At 34.0% G+C, this 21,285-nt stretch overlaps 3 protein-coding genes across 7 annotated transcripts; 1 reads left to right on the forward strand and 2 right to left on the reverse strand.

Annotated features, from left to right (window-relative positions):
* Positions 1–616: 616 nt before the first annotated feature.
* On the forward strand, positions 617–3,895 carry LOC149499331 (uncharacterized). The gene is made up of 6 exons (XM_089723520.1): positions 617–880; positions 1,042–1,263; positions 1,361–1,534; positions 1,624–1,730; positions 2,219–2,547; positions 3,048–3,895. The coding sequence occupies exons 1-6, from the start codon at positions 773–775 to the stop codon at positions 3,629–3,631; spliced, it is 1,524 nt and encodes a 507-aa protein (XP_089579646.1). The 5' UTR covers positions 617–772; the 3' UTR covers positions 3,632–3,895.
* Positions 3,896–4,086: 191 nt separating this feature from the next.
* On the reverse strand, positions 4,087–7,339 carry LOC149499332 (Snf1 kinase interactor-like protein). Of its 2 annotated transcripts, none has more exons than XM_089723529.1 (3): positions 6,927–7,339; positions 4,568–4,834; positions 4,087–4,489 (listed from the first exon to the last, which is right to left on the reverse strand). In XM_089723529.1, exons 1-3 carry the CDS (start codon positions 6,993–6,995, stop codon positions 4,268–4,270), a joined length of 558 nt encoding a protein of 185 aa, XP_089579655.1. In that variant the 5' UTR covers positions 6,996–7,339; the 3' UTR covers positions 4,087–4,267. The 2 variants fall into 2 exon arrangements, with proteins under 2 accessions (XP_089579655.1, XP_089579649.1); XM_089723523.1 differs by having other exon boundaries at positions 4,568–4,896; positions 6,927–7,336.
* A 7,538-nt stretch (positions 7,340–14,877) lies between these two features.
* Positions 14,878–20,836, reverse strand: LOC149499333 (uncharacterized). Of its 4 annotated transcripts, none has more exons than XM_089726954.1 (6): positions 20,795–20,836; positions 18,236–19,653; positions 17,265–17,357; positions 16,737–16,811; positions 15,978–16,649; positions 14,878–15,377 (listed from the first exon to the last, which is right to left on the reverse strand). In XM_089726954.1, exons 2-6 carry the CDS (start codon positions 19,638–19,640, stop codon positions 15,160–15,162), a joined length of 2,463 nt encoding a protein of 820 aa, XP_089583080.1. In that variant the 5' UTR covers positions 19,641–19,653; positions 20,795–20,836; the 3' UTR covers positions 14,878–15,159. The 4 variants fall into 4 exon arrangements, with proteins under 4 accessions (XP_089583080.1, XP_089583064.1, XP_089583073.1 ...); XM_089726938.1 differs by having other exon boundaries at positions 17,265–17,360; XM_089726947.1 differs by lacking the exon at positions 20,795–20,836 and adding an exon at positions 20,436–20,542 and having other exon boundaries at positions 17,265–17,360.
* Positions 20,837–21,285: the final 449 nt, after the last annotated feature.

Consider the following 21,285-nt stretch of genomic DNA (forward strand, 5'->3'; position numbering starts at 1 on the left):
TAAATCATTTAAGAGGAAAAATAATAATGATTTTATTTTAAAAAGGAAAAGAGAAAGAAAAGATTAAAGAAAAAGAGGGAGAGAGAGAAAGGCATTGTTTCCATCTAAGCGGTGCCACTGCCAAGTTGCCTACTTTAAAGAGTCAAAAAAAGAAGCCAAAGCCAACTTGGAAACGTTATCCAAAACGGCATCCAAATCGGTATTTTTTCTTAAATTAAATTCACATACGTGTCCATCGCACGCCACCAGATTGTTCCACGTTTCATCGCCAGCCAATCACGGCCGCTTCCTTCTAAGTGGCAACTCCAAATCCCGACAATGACATCTCATCCCAAGTTTCACCAACTGGGTCCCGCATTTTATCCAATATGGCAATATCCACGTACTCATGCACATGACTGTGACACGTAAAAGATCTGCACCTTTGCTGACGTCATAATTCTCATCTAGCAGCACGCAGTTCACAAAATTACGCAATCACCCTTCGCACAAGGGTAGTATAGTAATTACGTAGTTCAACGCTAGTCCTCGCTGGCTGATGTAATAAACACGTGGCGACTATATTAAGTCACGTGACAGCCGCCTCTGTATATAACTAATAATAATAATATGAGAATAAAAGAAAGAAATAGCGTGGCATTGAGCTCGTTGTAATCTTGCAGTGAGAGGGAAAGAGAAAGGTATACGGTACTGCGATATTTGTCAGAGATTCGAAAAGAATCGGTAATTTTGACTGAGTTAACCCACCGAGTAGAGGGAAGGAAAGTTGGAAATGGTTCAGTTAATGAGGAAATCTGCAGTGAAGCTTGAACTTGAGGATTCCTTCGAAGATCAACTTGGTCCGCTTCACAAACGATTCAAACTCGACTCATCTTTACAGGTATTCATTTTCTTTCCAATTCAGTTTTTTGGTTACCATACAGACATCTTCGTTTTTTTTTATATTTTTTTTAAAGAAAGAAATTAAATTTTCAATGATTGGGATAGTTTTTATTTTTTATTTTTTATTTTTAATTATAGCTAATTTGATTTCTGTTGCAGATGATACCAGCTTCTTCTCTGTACAATCCGCTTGAGGAGCCAAGCCCGCTCGGTTTGCGACTCAAAAAGAGTCCTTCTCTTTTGGATTTGATACAAATGAAGCTTTCTCAAGGAAATAATACGAAGACAGATAACAAAATCACCGGTGGTAGTATTACTGCTACTGATAAGCTGAAGGCCTCTAATTTTCCTGCTTCGATTCTCAAAATTGGGAATTGGGAGGTTTGTGCACAATTGATAATTTTAGCTAAATTCTCATGCTATCCTTTTTTAAATTCTAAAATATTGATTGGATTATTATTTATTTTTTTTAAATTAGTATAAGTCGAGATATGAGGGGGATTTGGTGGCAAAATGTTATTTTGCCAAGCATAAGCTTGTGTGGGAAGTGCTTGATGGTGGTCTTAAGAATAAGGTTGAAATTCAGTGGTCGGATATTGTGGGTATCAAGGCTACTTTCCCTGATGATGGACCTGAAAGCTTGGATGTTGTGGTATTTTCCTTCTGTCTATACGTTAGATCTTTCTGACAAAGATTAATCTTAATTTCTATAATGATAGAGAAATGTTTTGTTTAATGCAGTTGGCTAGGCAGCCCCTTTTCTTTAGGGAGACCAACCCTCAACCTAGGAAGCATACTTTGTGGCAGGCCACTTCAGATTTTACTGGTGGACAAGCAAGCATATATAGGTATTGTTATTTGTTTGTATGAGCTCTTGATTTAATTATTTAGGTATTTGTTTGGGATACATTGGATTTAAATGAAAGTGTATTTGAATTTGACCTTGTTTGATATTTTATAAGTTTTCACTTAAAAACAGATGTAATCTACCTTCATTTTAGATACCCACATATCTAAATGAAACCCTATATCTGCTCCATGTAGTATGCATAGGTTGCAACTACTCTCGGTTGCAACATTGTTACCTTGTTTTAGATCGTTGCGTTGAAAATTGAGATTGGGGAGAATGAAGTGATTGTAATTGTTGAGAATTTAAGACTGTTGGAGGATGTTCTGTCTGTACCTTATTAAGGAGTGTGTAATTTGTTTCTTATTGAGCATAGTTGATTTATCAGATTTTATAATGTGTTGTAATACAACGAACAACAAATACAATATCTAATTATCATTTCATATGAATCCAGACGATGTGCTGATGTAGTTAATTTGGTCATAGGCGACATTTTCTGCAGTGCCAACAAGGCTTCTTGGGCAAGCATTTTGAAAAGCTTGTTCAGTGTGATCCTCGTCTCAATTTTCTTAGTCAACAGCCAGAAATTTTGTTGGAAACTCCATATTTTGAGCAGAGACTTCCTCCATTTGGTGATTTGAATGAATCTACTGAGGTGCTTGATTTGAAGGCTGAAGAGAGACCAGCTGTCTTCGCTTTAGGGGATCCAGCATCGCCATCTGCAGTCCTTTCATCTTCCTTGGATGATGATCGTCAAGTTTTCCTTGGCAGAACTCCTGAAAGTACTTCTCAGGAAAGTCCTTCACCTAGCACTGGTAATTAATAAGTTTAAGGACCTTGCTCTTGCTATATACAATTAGACTCATCTTTTCTTATCAAATAAGTGCTGCATTTATAATAATTTATGTGGATGAGACTTCACATGATTTTTCTGAAATTATATGGTTGAACTACAAGTGATAATTTTTTTTTTCTATTTACATCAATGAAACTAAAATTATATTGTTGAAAAAGGGAAAAAGAGGATGAGATCTGTCCTAGATATTAATGTGTCTATGAATCCTTGGCACTGAAGTAGCCATATTGCTTTGATTATCAATTGATTCTTGCAGCTGAATGCCATAATTAAAATTTTATGACTAGGAGAGTTAAATTTATTATGGCTTTGTAGATCGTAATAAAGCTATGCTTTTAGTGTGTATGCTGCACAATAGTGACGGTGTTTCTAAGTCAAAATTCATTTTTCTTGTGGAATTATTTGTATATGGTAGCTGCCACCTTGCCGATCTAACTATTATCGCATTAATTTTTGTAGTGATGGATGCTGATGTAATGGAAGACAGCAGGAGTTTGAAAACAGATGGGCAGAAGATACCAAGCCATTGGAATCAAATTAAGATGCCTGGACTTCAGCCATCCATGTCAATGAGTGACCTAGTGAACCACATTGGACAGTGCATTACAGAGCAGATGGCCTTCGACAATTCTACCTCATCTGATTCTGACCCAAAGAACAATAGCATTCTAGATGAGATTACTCAATATTTGCTCAGTGACTCTCAACTTACATCGGATTCGGACGAGCAGTCACTCATGTCAAGGGTCAATTCTCTTTGTTGCCTACTGCAAAGGGATCCTGGATCAGCAAGAAACTTGCAGGCTATGGGTCAGATTGATCTTGAATTAGATGGTAATGTGAGAATCAACGAAACTAAATCAAACACCGCTGCAGCCTGTCAGAGTAAAGTCGTAGAGGGTTTTCCAGTTCCTGAAGATCAATCCAATAATGTTTCCAGCTGCAAGCAGGCACCTTCTATGTCAAGAAAGGATTCAGTTGGGGAGCTGCTGCTTAATCTTCCTAGAATTGCATCCCTTCCGCATTTTTTATACAATATATAGGGGAAGATTTAGATAATCCAGTGAAAATAACAATAGATTCCACCCCATTCAACTGATCGTTCATGGGAATTCTGGTCTCTCATGTGTTAGTGTCTCTCAGTTTTCCTTTTGTAAATTGTAGAAGTTTGGGGATCTTGATGAAGGATCCTCACATGGTAGGGTTTTGTCTCTGTACAGTTTTCTGCCAACGCCAACTCTTACATATTAGCTTCTGGAGATTTATAAATGCCTTCTGTCTAATAATATTAACATGGTTGGTATGGAGCTTTTTATCTACAAAAAGGTATTCAACTGTAGAGCGTTTTTCTTCACAAAGTTGTCTAAATATGGGGCTGTCCTCAAAAAGATAACTTTATACACACAAATAATTCAACAGAGTTGGAAAAAGAAATGCTGAATATTAAATGTCACTCTCCAAGAGGCATTGACAGGTAAATTACTTAAATTTATACACCTTCTAACAAATATGAGATATTTATAAACAGCAGCAATCACGCACAAGGTACTACAACTTCAAACAGTTATACATGTATGTTCATATATATTTCTCTCTAACCCTTCAAACAAACCAACCTACAAAAGAATATAAAATAAAATAAAAATAAAGAAAAGAAAAGGAAATAATATAGCTACTATTTAAGGTTCATTAGGGCCTTCATCACCAGCAGCATCTTCATCATCCATTTGCTCATTTTCCTGTAACATGTTCATCAGCATGGATATTTGGTCTTGCAGCAGAGCATTTGCTCTCTCTACCTCAGAACGTTTACTTCGTTCGTCCAGAAGCTGAAGTTGCAGGTGTTCTAGACACCTTGCATCCTCCTCTAACTGCTCATTTAAGCCATCGATTTCCCGGTCCTGCAGTAAATATGCAACAATAATTAATTCTAACATTTGCAGCTATACAATTCATATTTAGGCAAACGGGAGCAATACCTTTCTGTTCATTTCCTGAACAGCAATTCTCCGCATGCTCTCAACAACATCTACATTAACAAGCTTTCGCTTCTTACCAATCAGCCAACCCTTAGGATAACTTGCTGCATCAAAATCTGGTGGAGGGAGTAGGGATTCAGCTGATGGTCTTTTACCATTGACATTTTTAACAGGCTCTAACGGCTCAAAGAGAGCCTTTCGCCTTTCAGAGAGCTCCAAAGCTGCACTAGACTCGTGCATCTTTTCATCCACGTCGGGAGATTCTTCCTGTTTTTGGGGTGTTTCATTAGCACTGTCGTCTGTTAGCTTGTCTAAATTCCTCCCGGTAGCTGTTGGAAAGAAGTTACCATTCTAGTTCCAACAATTTAGACATGGCAAACTTACGAAACAAGATAGAACAACAATTATAATGGTTATATATATGTCACTCCCCTTTTCATTTTCCACAATTCAAGTAAGATCACATTCTTTTACTTTTCCTGTTTATTAAACACAGTGAAGTTTCTTCCCTAGAGCATGCTTGCGAGCAAGCTTAATTAGTAAGATTACATTATTTTCAAACAGATGTGAAATATAAATCACCTATTTTTTGGTATTTTTAAAAGCTGCTTTATTTTTATTGGATTGTGATTCCAACTCGGCATGCTAACGTGGTATAATGGTTTCACTCTATAATTATTCTACATTTAGGGTGCACTTATTATTGATAGTATAAACTTTAATATAAAAAGAGCTACCCTTATCATCCAGACCTGCCATCTAAATTTTTTGACTTGCTGTTGACCAGGTTGAGACCGGTAGCTACTGATAACTACTAAGCCAAGACATATAAAACTTCTTTTCAAGGATCTTGAAGCTTTAGTTCATATCAAATTGAAAAATATCAATTGATAGTCATCTGAAACAATTGAATACATAAATTTGATGACATATTGATTTTGAAGTAAAAAAATTCACTTAAAACACAAATTTAAATCTACACATACTCAGATGAATCCTAAGAAAAATGTTGCATTTTCGTTCAGATTATTTCATCAGATAAATAAAATACAAGAATCTTAATATAGGAAGAAAATGATGAATTACAAGGTAAGACAAGAAAATGCATTGCTTCTTCGCTGACAATCAATGAAGTGTGAGTTAGCCTTTTCACATATGTAGGAAGTAAAAGGTGTCACGTTTAAATCCTTAGTTTTCATCGATTAGGTAAACTTAGCCTAAAATGTTGTACAGGGCGAATCAAAAACAACCAGCAATTTGCTTGTGGGAATGACTGAAAGGAAGGTATGCGTTTGTTCTATCTAACTTTCCATACCCATAGAAAATTTCAGAAAACTTGCAATATCAAGTCAAGAGTAACAAGGACTAAATAAGAGTCATTCTCCAAATTATTGATATTTATACTAGTAATTACAAGATTTATAAAATAAATATACTAAAAATGTTATATCAGTATTGCTTACAAATATCATAAAATAGACTATAATTATAATTAAGATTTATAATCAAATGGGCATACAAATTTCGAAATAAAGTTTTACAAAGGGGCAATTATATCAAACCCATTGAACGTGGCAATACGTATTATTACAGTAACAGTAGCAATTATAATATTTTTCCCCATTAAACGTAGGGTAGAAGTCAAACCACGGGAAGATATTTTAGTATAAGCAACCGAGACAGCTATCTTATATAATAATAATAATAATAATAATAATAATAATAATAATATTTGCAATAAGTGAAAATGTGGACAAATAATTTATTTATTAAAGGTGATGCCCCGGGATCTAAAGGTTTTAGATTCAATTTTTCTATCTATTATGATTTATTTCTCTTAAATAAATTCATAACCATAAAATTATTTATAATTATTAAATTGAAACATCGTAAAATATAATACTTTGTAACATAATATGACGAGAAATTTTTTTTTTTAAAAATGGAATACTTCTTGGTAATAATAAGAAAGAGTCAGTGACTGACCGGTAACCCAACCTAACTATAAAAAATTAGCGTAACATCTAAGTAATTAACCTCCTAACGGCAACTCTTAACGCTGTTAATTAACAGCATAGCAACTGGTACTAGTCCTTCAACGACAACTTCTCTCTTTCTCCAACCAAGAAAATATCAAAGCTACCGTCTGAAATTGTATTAATCTAAAAGAAAATTCAAGAAATCATGTTCCTTAGAATTTAATTGAGTTATTAATGTAATTAATAAATGAGATCTTTCAAAGCCATGCCATATATGCTCTTAATTACATGAATTCAACATTTTCTTTCGTTTTCTCTGCTAATTCTTGGAAACCAAACAAACAAATTTACTAATTGAGAAAAAGAAAAGACAGCAGTACCTGATCTCTTTCGAGAATTCCAAAATATCTTAGGCGTAGAGACTGGAGAGAAGCCATCCAAAACCCCATCAACCTTCTTCACATCCTTATTGTTATTACTAGTATTGCTGTACTTCTCCTTTTCCATTAGAGGAGCTTCAAATAAACTATTAATTTCAAGAATTGAACATAAACGTCTCTCTTTTTCTCTTACTTTCTTGCTTATGGAGAGAGAGAGAAATTTCTTGAACCAAGAAAGCGTTCGCTCTAACTCTCTTTTCTGATTTTTATTTCATTGAATTTTTTTTGGTTTTTTTGGGTTTTTTTTCTTCACAGGGAAGGAAATAAGGAAGGAGATAAAATTATGCTGTATGTTCTTCTTCTTGTTTGTTGGCTCCTCTTGGTGTCGCAGACTGATGACGTTACCATCAAGGCTATTTGAACGGTTAGGATTTGTCGTTTGGATGCAAAGATTTTAAGCCAGCAGTTGTCTACCTGGGTCCATACCCTCGGCGTTTTATGCATTTTTTTATCAAAAGTTCCGTAGAATGAGTTCTGTTCGATTCAGCTCGGACAAAAAACAGTTATAATCAAATTAATTATTTCATCCTCCAATAATTTTTGTTCTATTTTTTTATTTATCTCAAATTATAATTTTATTTCTCATTTTTAAAAAATATAATTTTCTAAGTTTTTATTCTATTTCTATTTAATGTGTATTCTTATAGACAAAGTTATTAGTTATACCAATATTAATCAAACTCCCTAATTTTGATTATCTAGGTTCTTGCATTAGACAATTAAATTTTATTATGTTCAAGACTAGGATAAAAATTATAGGACGAAAGGAATAATTTTTTTTAATGGAGAAAATTAAATGATCCGAATTTTGATTTAGAAATGAAATTGAAATTTAATTTTTTAGATTTTGAAATTCAGCCCAGAAATTTTAATTTTTTTATTTTTGAAACTAAAATTCATGGTTTTTTATTTAAAACTGGTGGCTCTTGTCTAAAATCGAGAAAAAAATATTTTGAAAGAAACTTTCAATTTGTTTTTTGTTTTATTAAATTAGTTTTTTTCAATAATAATATTTATTATTATTATTATTATTATTATTATTATTATTTATTAAAGCTACAAATCTAAAAAAGAATTTTAAAAAACTTGAAATAAATTATCTAATTTCAACAAAACCATAATAAAATCGAAATCGGCGATTTCAAACCCATCTTAGAAGTAGCCTAAAAGCAGTTTGATTTCAGTTTTACTTTTTTCTAATTAAAACCAGCGGTTTTAAAACTATGGTCATGCATAATGATGTGTAATTGATCAATTCGGTTTCAAAATAAATCAAACCGAAAAAACAAAAAATCAAACTACATTTTTCTTGTAAACTGAATCAAAACCGAATAGGGCACACTCCTACCTATATCTATTTTATATTTCTATATAAATCTAATTTAAAAAACAACTGAGTTAAGTATACTTCTTATGTGTTAATAGACAAATATTTAATTTTTAATTAGGAATTTTAAATACATAAATCAAGCCATCTATTTTTGACAATGGCATAATCAAGCTGTGGAGAGAGAGAGAGAGAGCATATCCATCTGGCATAAAAGAATTCTTTTTTTTTTTTTTTTTTTTTTTTTTTTTTGAGAGAAGGAAATTTCTTGGAGTTTGGATTCTCTGTAAAATTTTTCGAAAGGATCATTTGTCTTGTAGTGCAGACAGCCGTGAGAGGGATGGGTTGCTTTTATTAAAAAACGATTTTATTATTTGATTAATTGATAATGATAGCAAATATATGTTTTCTAATAAATAATATAATTTGATTTATAGATGAAACATGAACGTCAATAATAGAAAAATATTCTTTTTTATAAATTAAAAATATTTAAAAAAGATGATATTATTAATTTTCTATTATTGAAATTAGCTAGATAAATGAGAATAATTTCTTCCTAGTCTAGAATTAAAATACGAGATTTTCAAGTTTTCAAATTTCTTTTTATTTGAGAAACAAATTAAAGAAGTCAAATGTATATAATAAGCTCGAGGAAGAAGAATTAAATAGGAGTTCGCATCTCTTTAAATACTAAAATCTTTTAAAATGTAATTTATAAATATTTTTTTTATTTGATCTTTTAAAATTGTTTTAAAAAAAAAAAAATTTAACCCTCCAAATTTTAGAGTTGGTTCTACCCTGCCTATGACAAAAGAAAAACTGAAACACATTGGGAGAGTTCATATATTATTAGATGTATTTTCCAATAAAAAACTGGAATTGTAAGCTGTATGCTCCAAGTTCTTTGTTAGGTAGACATAATAATGTTATAATGATGAGATTAATGTTTTAATTAATATTTAAACATGGGACAGGATTTTCAGACACGTGGGAGCTTGCATTGGTAGCTGCACCCAAAGTCAATCATATACTAACAACAATTACAACATGCTAATAATTGGTAACACTAACTTTATTTAATGGGTCCTATCCTTATTTTTGGTTTTGTGTTATTGTGTATATTTGGAGGAACAAAGTGCTTTATAAGCTTATACCTATCTAGGGATAATGTTATTCTTTGGTATTTGAATTTGCGTGTGTATTTTTTTTTTAATTTTGGTGTCGGAATGGAAATAATAACAATTGATATTTGTAATTTTTTTCAATTTAATATCTCATAATCAAGTAGATAACTGGATTATACAATAAGACGAAATGGAGCCACTTTTACTTATGTGTTCGCTTGTAGAGACAAGATGATTGATTTTAGAGGATTGAATGGTAGAGAGCAGGATAGAGAGTAAATCAGAGGATGTGGCTTTAGAAAATAAATATGGAGAAGAAGAAGATGATGTTGACTGCAATTGTGATTTTGAGAAGAACTGAGAGGACAATGATGCAATGAGTGAGAGGAAGAGAAAAAACACAAATCTAAGAGAGGGGATTTGTATAGATGAGGTTAAAATTTAAATTAATCCTATTTGCCACATTGGACTGCTTACGTGTCAACTCATCAACTCAGATCTTGCCTCAAATTCCTCGAGCTTGAGACTCAGCTCACGATACGTAATCTAGTTTAGAAGCCGGAGAGTAGAGAATGAACTCATTTAGTGACTGCTTGAGCTGGTTCTTGCATTGCCTTTGATTCTAGTGGCAATGCTGGCACAATTCATCGAGCCCTAGATCCTATAGTTTTACTTGCAAGTTGTATTTAAGCTAGTTTTTGTATTCTTAGACTAATATTTTTTGATATTGTTGATGTTACTAAATCAAGTTTTCTCTAGTAATTCTGGTGGCAATGCTGGCACAATTCAACAAGTTTTCTCTACTAAATCAAGTTTTCTAGCATTATTTGTTTTTTGCTTTTAAGGTCAACAATTATTTAGAGATACCATTTCATTGATAGGTATGCATTTTGCTTTCCTTTGTTTTGTGGATTGAGAATCGAGGTAGAGAGAGAGGAAAAAAAAAAAAAAAAACAATAATGAATTAGGTTATGGATTTTGGGGATTGTTGTTTGGCTGTAATGTCACGACCCGATTCCATGGGCCGGACCGGCACTAGGACCCAGGTAAGCTTAAGGCTCCCGAGGCCCGTAGTAAGCCTGAAACACTAAAAATTTACTATCTCAATAAAATTTTAAACATTTACGAATCGCCCTGCTTACAATACACTATATTTATAATATAGGCTCACGAAATTATTTCATCTATAATAATACACGACTTAAAATTATACAAATCCTATAACTGCGGAGTTCACTAACAGATCTATACAGATAAACCTTCGGACATTTATCTATTTAATAGATCAATACTAAAATTAGAGAATTTCTTTTTAACATTGAAAGAGCAGAGTTATAGCTGGGATTTAGAAAATGCTACTTCCTGAAAGATTTAAACAAAAGAGATGTGAGTTTATTAATGAATAATAATTATTGCACAACACATGCATTCACACAAATGTATAAATATATCAATCTAGTCATCCGACTAGCTATATGCTCACACAGACAGTCACACAAATGGCATATCACCAGCACTCACAATTATTAACATCTTCACATAATCACATCACGTGGAAATTGGTCAGTGGAGTCACCGAACCCCCGATGAGCCGTCCTCCCACATGGCTCATCCTCTCACGTGTGCACCAGGGAGCCGATCCCCCATACTGGCCGACCGGTCTAATCCTCACTTGACCAGCCCTCTCATTATTTTTCCATTCTCTCTTTTCTTTTCCATACCAACAGGAGGCAACCCGGTCGTCTCCATCAAATCTAGATCATCAGGCGCTCACAACAGGAGGCCACCCTGCGGGCTGCAATCAAATCTAGATTATCAGGTGCGCCCAATAAAGAAGCCAACCTGTGGTTTTCCATATCATACGGATCAGAACAGTAGGTGCACACGGGGGCGCCGATCTCCCATTTACCCGGCTAACAGAAATCAGAATCAGGATCCATATAACAGTAACGGTCTCACAAACCCATGGTGACCCACTTCATCCCAACTCCACACAAACAAAGCATAGTATTATCACAATACAACTAATCAAACATTGCAATTAGATGCAGACATAATGATCCATTGAATATCGTAATGCAATGCACTATTAGACATTCATTTCTCAAATGCAATTAAATAATTAAATAAATACTATTAACAATAAACAATAACGATAAAATAAATGATAATAATAATAAACAATAACAATAAAAATAAATAAATAATTAAATAGCTAAATGAATAATAAAGATAATAAATAAATAATTAGAGCACTCTATTTATTATGTGTTAAGTTATAGAATTATTCTAAATAAACTTATTAATTATGTCATTAATTAAAACTAAACTAAGTTTTAGCGGAATTTCGGCAGCACCTCCCCTAAAAATTGGACTATCTACCTGCTCAAATATCACAATATTAATATATATTTATCAATCATTGCACACAGCCCATCCGTCGGGCAATCAATCACTTTAAATCCCATCCTCCTTCCAAAACAACAATATCAACACTCAACCATTAATTTACAACAATCATGTTCCAGTGGTAATAGCAATCATTCTTTACTTTATATAATTATAACTAGCTTCAATAGCTAATTACCAAACAAATGAAAGCTTTAATACATATATAATTGAATAAAACTTACATCATTATGTTAATTTCAATTGTCTTCATTTGATAGTTTTATATTGTCTAACTATTATAGTACTCTTTATCAAGCTTTCATTTCTTCATTCTTGCTTACAGTAACAATCCACAACAAGTTATGAGGAGCACAATTATTCCAACAATATAAACTTGGTTCAAGCAAAAAAATCCATGATTTTCTATAGCTAGAAGCTGCCATTATATCAAAGAAACCTTGAGTTATTGATTAAACTCATACATCATATGCTACTTAACCCATTTTCCACCAAAAACTTAATTTATAACTTCGCTTGCATTATACCGCAATAATTGTTCAAGCTAATTAGTTAAAATGGCATGCTGCCATTTCAGGTTTCGCAACTCTTCCGTCATTTCAGTTTATAGCTCATGTAATTTATTTGACAATGGTTTAAACTAATTTGCAATTACGTTATTTTAAAATTCTAAACCAACCAACTAAACATATCAGGCTATCGCAATTACCGCAAGCTAATCAATTTAATTTATTTTAAAAAAAAAAAAAAAAAAAACTAAAAATGTTCTATATAACCTAATTTCTTGTTATTCAAATTAATTTACTTAATTACTCTATTAAATTCATTAGTTAATTAATTCGAAATCTATAAAAAAAAAATTGAGGATTGAGTCTTAGAACATACCGAATGAAAATCGGATGACGAATCCACAATCCAGGCGAGGAGAGGAAGATTCTGTCCATTGGGCCTCGCCGGAGGCTCGCCGGAGCGCCGCCGTCTACCGCCGTTCACGGTGGCCGGAAATCATCGCTGCCCAGAAACATGCAATTTGTACACCCCTAGAGTCGAAATTTCACCAAGGACACAAATCCATGCTCCGTTTGTTGAGTCGGTGGCCCATTTGGCCTAAACCGATGCCACCCGAAGCTTGGCGCCGCCGTCAATGGTGATTTCACCACCGAAGCCTGATCGTCGGAACTGAAGGGAGGAAGACACGCGCAAGACCAAGAGGAGTCGATTAGAGGTCTCCTCGCTGGCTGTGTCCGCCGAAAACGGCGAGAATCGCCGAAAATGGCTTTGCACGGTGTCGCGCTGCTTCTAACGCGATTTCTTCTCGTTTCAAGCTCTATTTTCGCAAAACGAGACTACAAATGGCTTCCTTCCTTTGTGCTCTTCAATTTAGAGCTATGGCTTGCCGATTTTGGTGGCCGGAGGCTGGAGGTCGGAGAAGAGACAGAGAAGAACGCGCGGAGAAGAAGAAGAAGAGAAAGAAAATAAGAAGAAAGGCGGTTTCTAGCAATTTCTAGGCCATTCCGGTTCGATTCAAACCGGTTTGGTCCAAATCAATTGTTTGACCCGATTTAATTTGGTTTGCAGAAAATTCAAGCTAGTTTTTGACAAAATCAATTTGATTTCTAGGTCTGATTTATTTCGATTGTTTTAGTTAGGTTCCGTAAATTTTTTTCCATTTACTCAATAATAATAATAAAATATTAATAGTAACACTATTTGATTTTAGGATAATTAATTTGTATATATTCCTAATAGGTTAAATTACGAGGTTTCGTATTATTTTTTCAAAAATTTAACCGTTCTCAAATTGAAAATTCCGATGATATATTTGGGCTTAGGCCCAACTCGCAACCTTGGGCTCCAATTGAAATTGTTTGGTATTTATAGCTCATATAGTTGAAAATCGAGATTTTTGATTTAATAAAAATTCGAAAGTTTCGAAAATAAAAATTCGGGGTATTTCAATTAATAAATGAGGTCAGATGATAAATTAACCCTATTTGTCATGTTGGACTTTTAGGGTGGATTAATTGTCAGGTCATATAAGCAGACATAAGTAAAAGTGGGTCCCATTTTGTCCTATTGTATAATCCCTCTACCCACTTTATTATAAGACACCAAACTAAAAAAAAAAATTATAAATCCAGGATATTTAATTGTCATTATTTTCTATTCAGACACCAAAATAATAATAAAAAAAACGCAATCATTATGCCTACCTATTATTAGCATATCTATTCAATAGAAAAATAAAATAATAAAGCTCCATTTGCAAATTGGATACAACATACAATTTACTCAAAAATTAATTTTTTATATAATTTCCCCTTGAACTTGCACCAAAAGAATAAAAAGCCTAATTTTTTAAGAAAATGAACTTTTTTAATAGTTTTAACTAATAAAAATTACTTAAAAAATTTAAAGTTAGAAAATAAAAAAATTATTAAAAATATAATAATAATAATTATAAACATTTACGGTATTTGATTTAAAAATAATTTAACAAATATTTGATTTAAAAAAAAATTATAGAATTAAAAAAGATTTGATTATATTGAAATATTTGGTTAGAAAAATATTTATTGTTTTTTATTTGATTATTATTTTTTAATTATATTTGATTTACATCAAATATTTAATAACTTTTTAATCATATTTAATTTATATCAAATAATTTATTTTTTTGAACAAAAGTTGGGCATTTTGTAAGTTTGGTGTAAGATCAAGGAGTAAATAATACAAAAATCAATTTTTAATAAATTATATTTTGCGCCTAAATGCCCCCTTTACAATTTTGAATCCAAACTTAAATTCAATGAGTAAGATAAATCTGACTCGTTAAATTGTTCAAACGATTCAAACTCAAACTCAACAAGAAGAAGTTAAGTCGGTAAGTTGATTAAAGGAACCAAACTTTATGCAGCACACAAATTACTTGTCCCATTTACATATGTATTACCTTAAAATTATTGAGAAAAGAACTTTTCCTACGCACATAAAGACAAGCGAAAAGACAGAAAAAAATTATGCAGCCTTTGTAAAGTTAACATTCAATTAAAGAAGAGATATGTCATATTCATGGGATTGTATCAACCACCATATACGTACACCTTATAATGGCATCTTTCTAATTAGATTACTAATCATCTATCTTCATCTTCTCCTTTACCTGATTATATACAGTTAATTGAATTTTAGCTATTGTTGCATAAGCTATTCTTCTGTAAAACTCTCATTTTCCCTCTTCTATCCTGACTAAGGAAAAAGCTATCAAAAAGTTGTGAGTCAAAAATTGAATCATGAATCATGATGTGAGCTAGCTCTTTTCACCCATTGCACAAGGGATACATGGAGGGTCTTGAGCTTGGTTTGGAGGAGTAATGCGCTGCAAGCAAGAATCATGAAAGTGATGGCCGCATGGCAAGACAGCAGTAGTTATCGGTTTCTCTGGCTGGTGGATGGGGCCTTCTGGTGGGAACGTGAGATCCCTCTTGCATATGTGACATTGATGTCCACTCAGCTGAGGTTCATTCTCTGCATAAAAGAAAAGTCTATCATCACCACTTTTATCATCCACATAATTGTTCTAACCACATTTTAGTGCAAAGAATGCCTCTGCAGTCATTAGCATTTGATGAAATGAAATGCATTCTGACTAAAACCATGTTAAAGTAGTCCCACATGTGTCAATAGCTTGTCCAAACCAAGTGACTAGTTTTCAGTTACAGAGGTACAGAAGGCACAGCAAACTTATGCCAGTGGCCAAGCAGGACATTGAGTGTATTCGCCACTAAACATGTATCAGTATAATCCAAAGGCCTTATTCAGTTTACGCATGGACACTTCATAATACGGGCTACCATAAAATGAACATCACATTCATGTTTTAATGTGGTACAACTATCATAATAAACATGCGGGCAATGTAATGAAAAATAGTTTAAATTTGTCACCAGAAAAGCACAATTTAGTTAAAATTTGTCACCAGAAAAGCACAAAATTTTGGGGATAAAACATTGTAAACATCACAAGAAAGCCAAACAAAAATTAATGTCTAGTGTCACTTGGATATTTTCAAACACTGGGAAAAGACAGTCATAAACAAGATTTGATCAAAGAAGACATGGGAAATACCTTGCCGCTTTATTTGGTGAGGTGGAGAAGTTCTGGGTAAGGATGGAACATAAATAGAAGTTTGGGCTAGGGGTGGGCGAGTGCGAACAGTCTGGGTAATGGGCGCGTGAGCCCGAATAATCCGGGTCAGGGGTGGGTGAGTCCGAACAGTCTGGCCTATGGGCAGGCGAGTCCGAACAGTCTGGCCTAGGGGCGGGCGAGTCCGAACAGTCTGGCCTAAGGGCGGGCGAGTCCGAACAGTCTGTCTTACAGGTTGGCCATCAGGAACAGTCTGGCTCACGGGTGGGCTGTTGAGAACAGTTTGGATTATGGGTGGACGAGTGCGAACAGTCTGGATTGTGGATGGGTTCAAGGAATCAATTGAAACTACAGATGCAACAGTCTGGCTCACGGGTAGGCTGTTGAGAACAGTTTGGATTATGGGTGCACGAGTGTGAACTGTCCGGATTATGGATGGGTTCAAGGAATCAATTGAAACTACAGGCACATGAGATACACCAGTTTGAGGCAATGTTAGAGCAGACAGATGACTGGCAGGTCTGGTTGATTTGTTCTTTTTGTGACGATGCTGAGGAGCAGTTGAAGGAGTCATGGGTGCACCCCTCTTAAGAGATGGTCCAGAAGGAACACTGGAAGACTTAGTAGGCATGTTTACTCCTGCAGTTTCTGGACCTACAAGTTGAAAATTAACATTAATGATCACATAGAAATGTGCACTAAAATTTATATTTGGAGGCAATGCTGTTAAATATCAGTTACCAGTAGAATGAGGACGTATGGACAAACTTCCAGAAGGCTGGACAGGAATAGAGGCTTCAGATTGACCAAAATTACCTGCAAGCAATCATCAATACCAGTGAAACCAGACAACAAGCACTTGGCACTAGCAAAGTTATTTAATTAAAAATTGTGTCCAGGACTTGGACTCTGCAATTATAAATTCCATGACCTACAAATCTTTAACAAATAAGCACAAACAAACAGCACTTAGAAAATACTTCATCATCATATTCAGCTTTCCCATTGGCTGGAAATGAGAGCATGTGACTTAATATTGTTTTTCCAGTGCTATCCAAAATATTTGCTAGACTGATCATAAATTCAACTACCCCATTTTAGCTTCAACAAAGACTATATCAACACCATAAATTCAGGTTTCAATTATAGCTTAACAAAACAATTTAATTAAAATTCCTGAGGGAATAGAATTTTAATGAACCTAGAAAATAAGAATACTGATGCAAATGAGTAAAAAAAGGTGATGTTGCTGCACCATATGGGGCATACCCTTATTAGCTGGCTCAACATTAAGATTCTTCGAAAGTGTACCACCTTCATTAACTTCAGCAGCAGGAACTATATTAGCTTGGACATGCTGACCTGCTAAAAAAAGGTTGGACACAACTCGTTCAGCAAGGAAATTATTAAACATCAAGCATGGATTTTTTAAAAACTCGAATATACTCCAAAGAGGAAAAGAGACTGGAAGTGCCAAAAACTTATATTTTCTTTTAAGAAATTATTAACAAGCTGCTTTATGTATTTATTAGATTAAAATGTTGAGCTTGTTGAATCGTTTTTTTATATAACAAAAAAAATCAATCTAGCGTTTTATACCATTCAGACCCTGTATTACCAAGGGAAAGACTTAATTTCTGCACCACCTTAACTACTGTACGAGTGTTTTTCATTGGAAAATTTTAAACAACTTAAATTAAACAATTTCACAACTAATAGAAAGTTCAGCTAATACAGAATCTAATGGAGGAAAAGTATCATCGTTGCTGGTGCCAAGTGCCAACTAATTTGTGGCCGAGGTTTAGTGCACTTGAGTCAGAAGTACTAGTCTCAAAAATACAGTTGAACTTAAAGAGAAAAATTGCCTTGAAATCTTCAGTAACATCAACTTTACTGATAGCATTCATTATATTGATTCATATAACCATTACCATATCTAACTTGATTAAACCTGGACTGCTAAGGGCTTTTTTTATGCTAATAATTGGAAAATTCATAATTTTAATAAATAAATAATTAAATACAGCTCATGTTAATAGGAAAACTCACATGACATCATAATTTATGAAAACTAAAGATTAAAAATATCCAAAAATTTTATTTTCTTTCTCTAGAATAGAATGCTTGACACACTATAAATGATTCATATGAGTAGAGAAATTAAAAAAACAAAAACTCTTTAGAAGCTCCCTGAAATACCTATTTACATCTTGAGTGTACACTGACAATTCAGAACTCACCTGACAAACCCTGCCTGGCAAATCTTGTTGTGACCACAGAGGGCTCTGGTATGAAATCCTGGACAGCTGCTGTGTGAGGATTCTGTATTTGGTCAAAAGCAGGTTGAGAAAATGATTGCAGTCCAGTTGCTCTAGAAGATGGAGAATATGGTGGACCAACTTGGTCGCTAAATTTACGTGGAATAGAAGACTTGGTTGGAAAAACATGAAAGCTTGTATAAGGATCTATATTAATATATCTGTCTTTTATTTTCTCTCCAAATAGATTAGGAGATCTATATATTTGATGTGTTTGACTTGAAAAACCACCCGCATTCTGCATTGGACGCAAAAATCCAGCCACTTTCTGCACAGGATTGGAAAAGCCACCAACATTCCATATAGGCCTAGAAAATACATCATCATTCCGTGATTGACCCTGATTTTGTGCTAGTCTACTAAATGCACCACCATGCTTTTGGAAACTAGAAAAACCACTGGCCAAGCTAGAACTAGAATTCGAATAACTTCTGGTAACATTTTGATAACAGGAAGTTTTTAAGATGGGAACAATTTCTTTACTGCTCTTATTGCCATCTTTGCTGGAGACACTATGCTTACATCCAGTGTCCATACTAGCGCCACATCCTAGGGTTAGGAAATTTCCATTAAGTATTTCAGGATCATGAGATTGAGCTGCAGCTGTCATGAAAGTGTTATCCAGTCTCAATTCTTTATTCACTGGATTATTGCCTGACACCAGTGCACTACCAGCATGGATGAATTGATTTCCAATAGCCCATGGAATAGGGGTATAATTACCACTTGCTTCTCCACTAGCTCTGTGCATCTGTGAGTTCATTCCCAATTGTTCACTATTTGGGTTATAACCTGGTACTGCATCTATACCTGCATGGGTGATTTGCTTTTCAATTAGCCAAGGCCTATGAATATCATTAGTTTTTGCTTCTCTACCAGCTTTGGACATTTGTAAGTCTCCACCCGCAACAGTCCCGGTAGTCACAGGATTTCTCTCAAGTTGTTGAGAGTTGTCAAGATTGTTGGCACGGATATTAGCAGCAGCCCATGAATCTCCAAGAGCATGGTAGTCACCAGATTCATTCACATTCCCCACCAAATATGGAAATTCTGAGAAGGGATCATGAAAATAACCGAGACCAGTGTGAGGGAAGTGAGAGGCATTATCCTTGACGATAGAGGATGGCATTTCTTGTGCATAAGGTAGAGGCATTCCATGAATATCCCTGATTGGAAATAAAGGAACTGGCTGTGCCATATCTCCAAAAAAACCAGCAAGATCATCAGCTCCATCCTGTAGATAAAAGGGTTCAAGTTCTTTATTATTCCGTGCAGAGGAAGTAGACATTGGTGATTCATCTCCTTGTTTCAGCTTTTCACTTGCCATTGCATAACTAGCTCTGGAAAAGGGGTGATGGCCAAAAGTGCACTCAGATATATATATATGTTTCCAAAAGAATATGTACAATTGTAATTTAGACAAGAGCACGCTTCGTCATACACAAAAAACCAAGCCTAAAAAAAAAATGAAAAACTTGTGATAAAACCATATATAACAGCATAATATTAGCCATTCCTCAGGATAATAATTTTCAATCAATTGTCTGTAGAGCAAACAGTCACCATAAAATACCCATTTCTACTAGATTGGAAAAATTGCAAAGCAACAAATAAAATAAAGCATAAAACAAAAGGCTCAGAGTGAATGATACCTTAAATTTTCTAATGTTTAAAGTCTGCTAAAAGTACACAATGTTTTAAGTCTACTAAAAATACACAAATAAAGTCCCACAAGTATACCAATGATCATATATAAAGGAAAAATGATAAAACACAAGACTCCTTTTCAAGATAAACAAGAACCAAGAACACTCCCAAGAAGATCTCAATTTAAAAAACTGCATTTTATTAAGTCTCAGAAAATAATAAGATGTTGAAACAGACAGATAAAATACAATCTTGATATAAAGCAGAAAGTTCATGTCATCCAATTTTGCAAAAGGAAAACTAACTTTAGTTTCATTGCTTAACCACATAATAAATCACCAAACAACAACAATAGTCTCTGACAATTTTCATGTTTTCAAACAATTGACTATTGACAAAACAAAGAAATCTAGATTAATATTCCTAAAATCCCAATAAAATCCAAGAACACACTGCACAATAAAACACTATTTACCCCTATAAAACCCAAAAAAACACAACGAAAGAAGCATCAATCCATGAAGCAAGAAAAGATAGATACCATCAAAAAGAAAGAAAGAAAGAACACCCTATAAATTAAGAACAAAAGGCTAGAAGGGAAAATGACCATAAAGACCCAATTTGTTAATCGCATCGCAAAACGTAATATAACAAACCCATATCATTTCAAATATCTAAATCACATAAATTTTACGCTTTAACTTTCAAATCGATTCAAATCAAAAAATCAAAAACGTAAATTCAAAAAATAAACTAAAAAATAAAAAAAAAAAAAAAAAAAAAAAAAAAAAAAAAAGAAAAAGAAACAAAAAACGGAACTAAAAGGACTCTTACCAGTGAGTGATTGTACAGAGCGAGAGAGAGTGGTGTTTTGGCGCTTTGGGCTCTAAAGAAGTTTTTAAAGGGTTCGGTATGGGGCCCACTTGGCTTTTTAGGTAATTGCCACGTAATGAAGTGGGAACCTTTGAACATACAAACTCACTGCTCTTTGCTTATCTGGCTATATGCATAGTAGTAAACCCGGAAACTATATTTCATTGACGCGTGTCAAAAGAGTAGCATATTCGTAATTACATGAAACTATTGAGGGTATTTTGATTTACTAAGTCGTACATCAGAAGGAGTGTTGAGAACGCGAACAGTAACTTAAACGTGAGAATAAATTATAATTGCCCGCCTTGCAAAAATGTTTACAGCTCCAGTCGGCTGGAACTGGCTGGGATTCGGCTTGGCTTAAGTTCGCCTTGCATAAATTATAATGTCATTGGACATATTGGTATTTGGTGGTGGGCTTCACGATAGCAGAGTAGGTGTTTGATATTGGA

The sequence above is a fragment of the Jatropha curcas genome, chromosome 1 (genome assembly GCF_041381405.1).
Source record: "Jatropha curcas cultivar XTBG-Jc1 chromosome 1, XTBG_Jcur_1.0, whole genome shotgun sequence".
NCBI classification, from domain to species: domain Eukaryota; kingdom Viridiplantae; phylum Streptophyta; class Magnoliopsida; order Malpighiales; family Euphorbiaceae; genus Jatropha; species Jatropha curcas.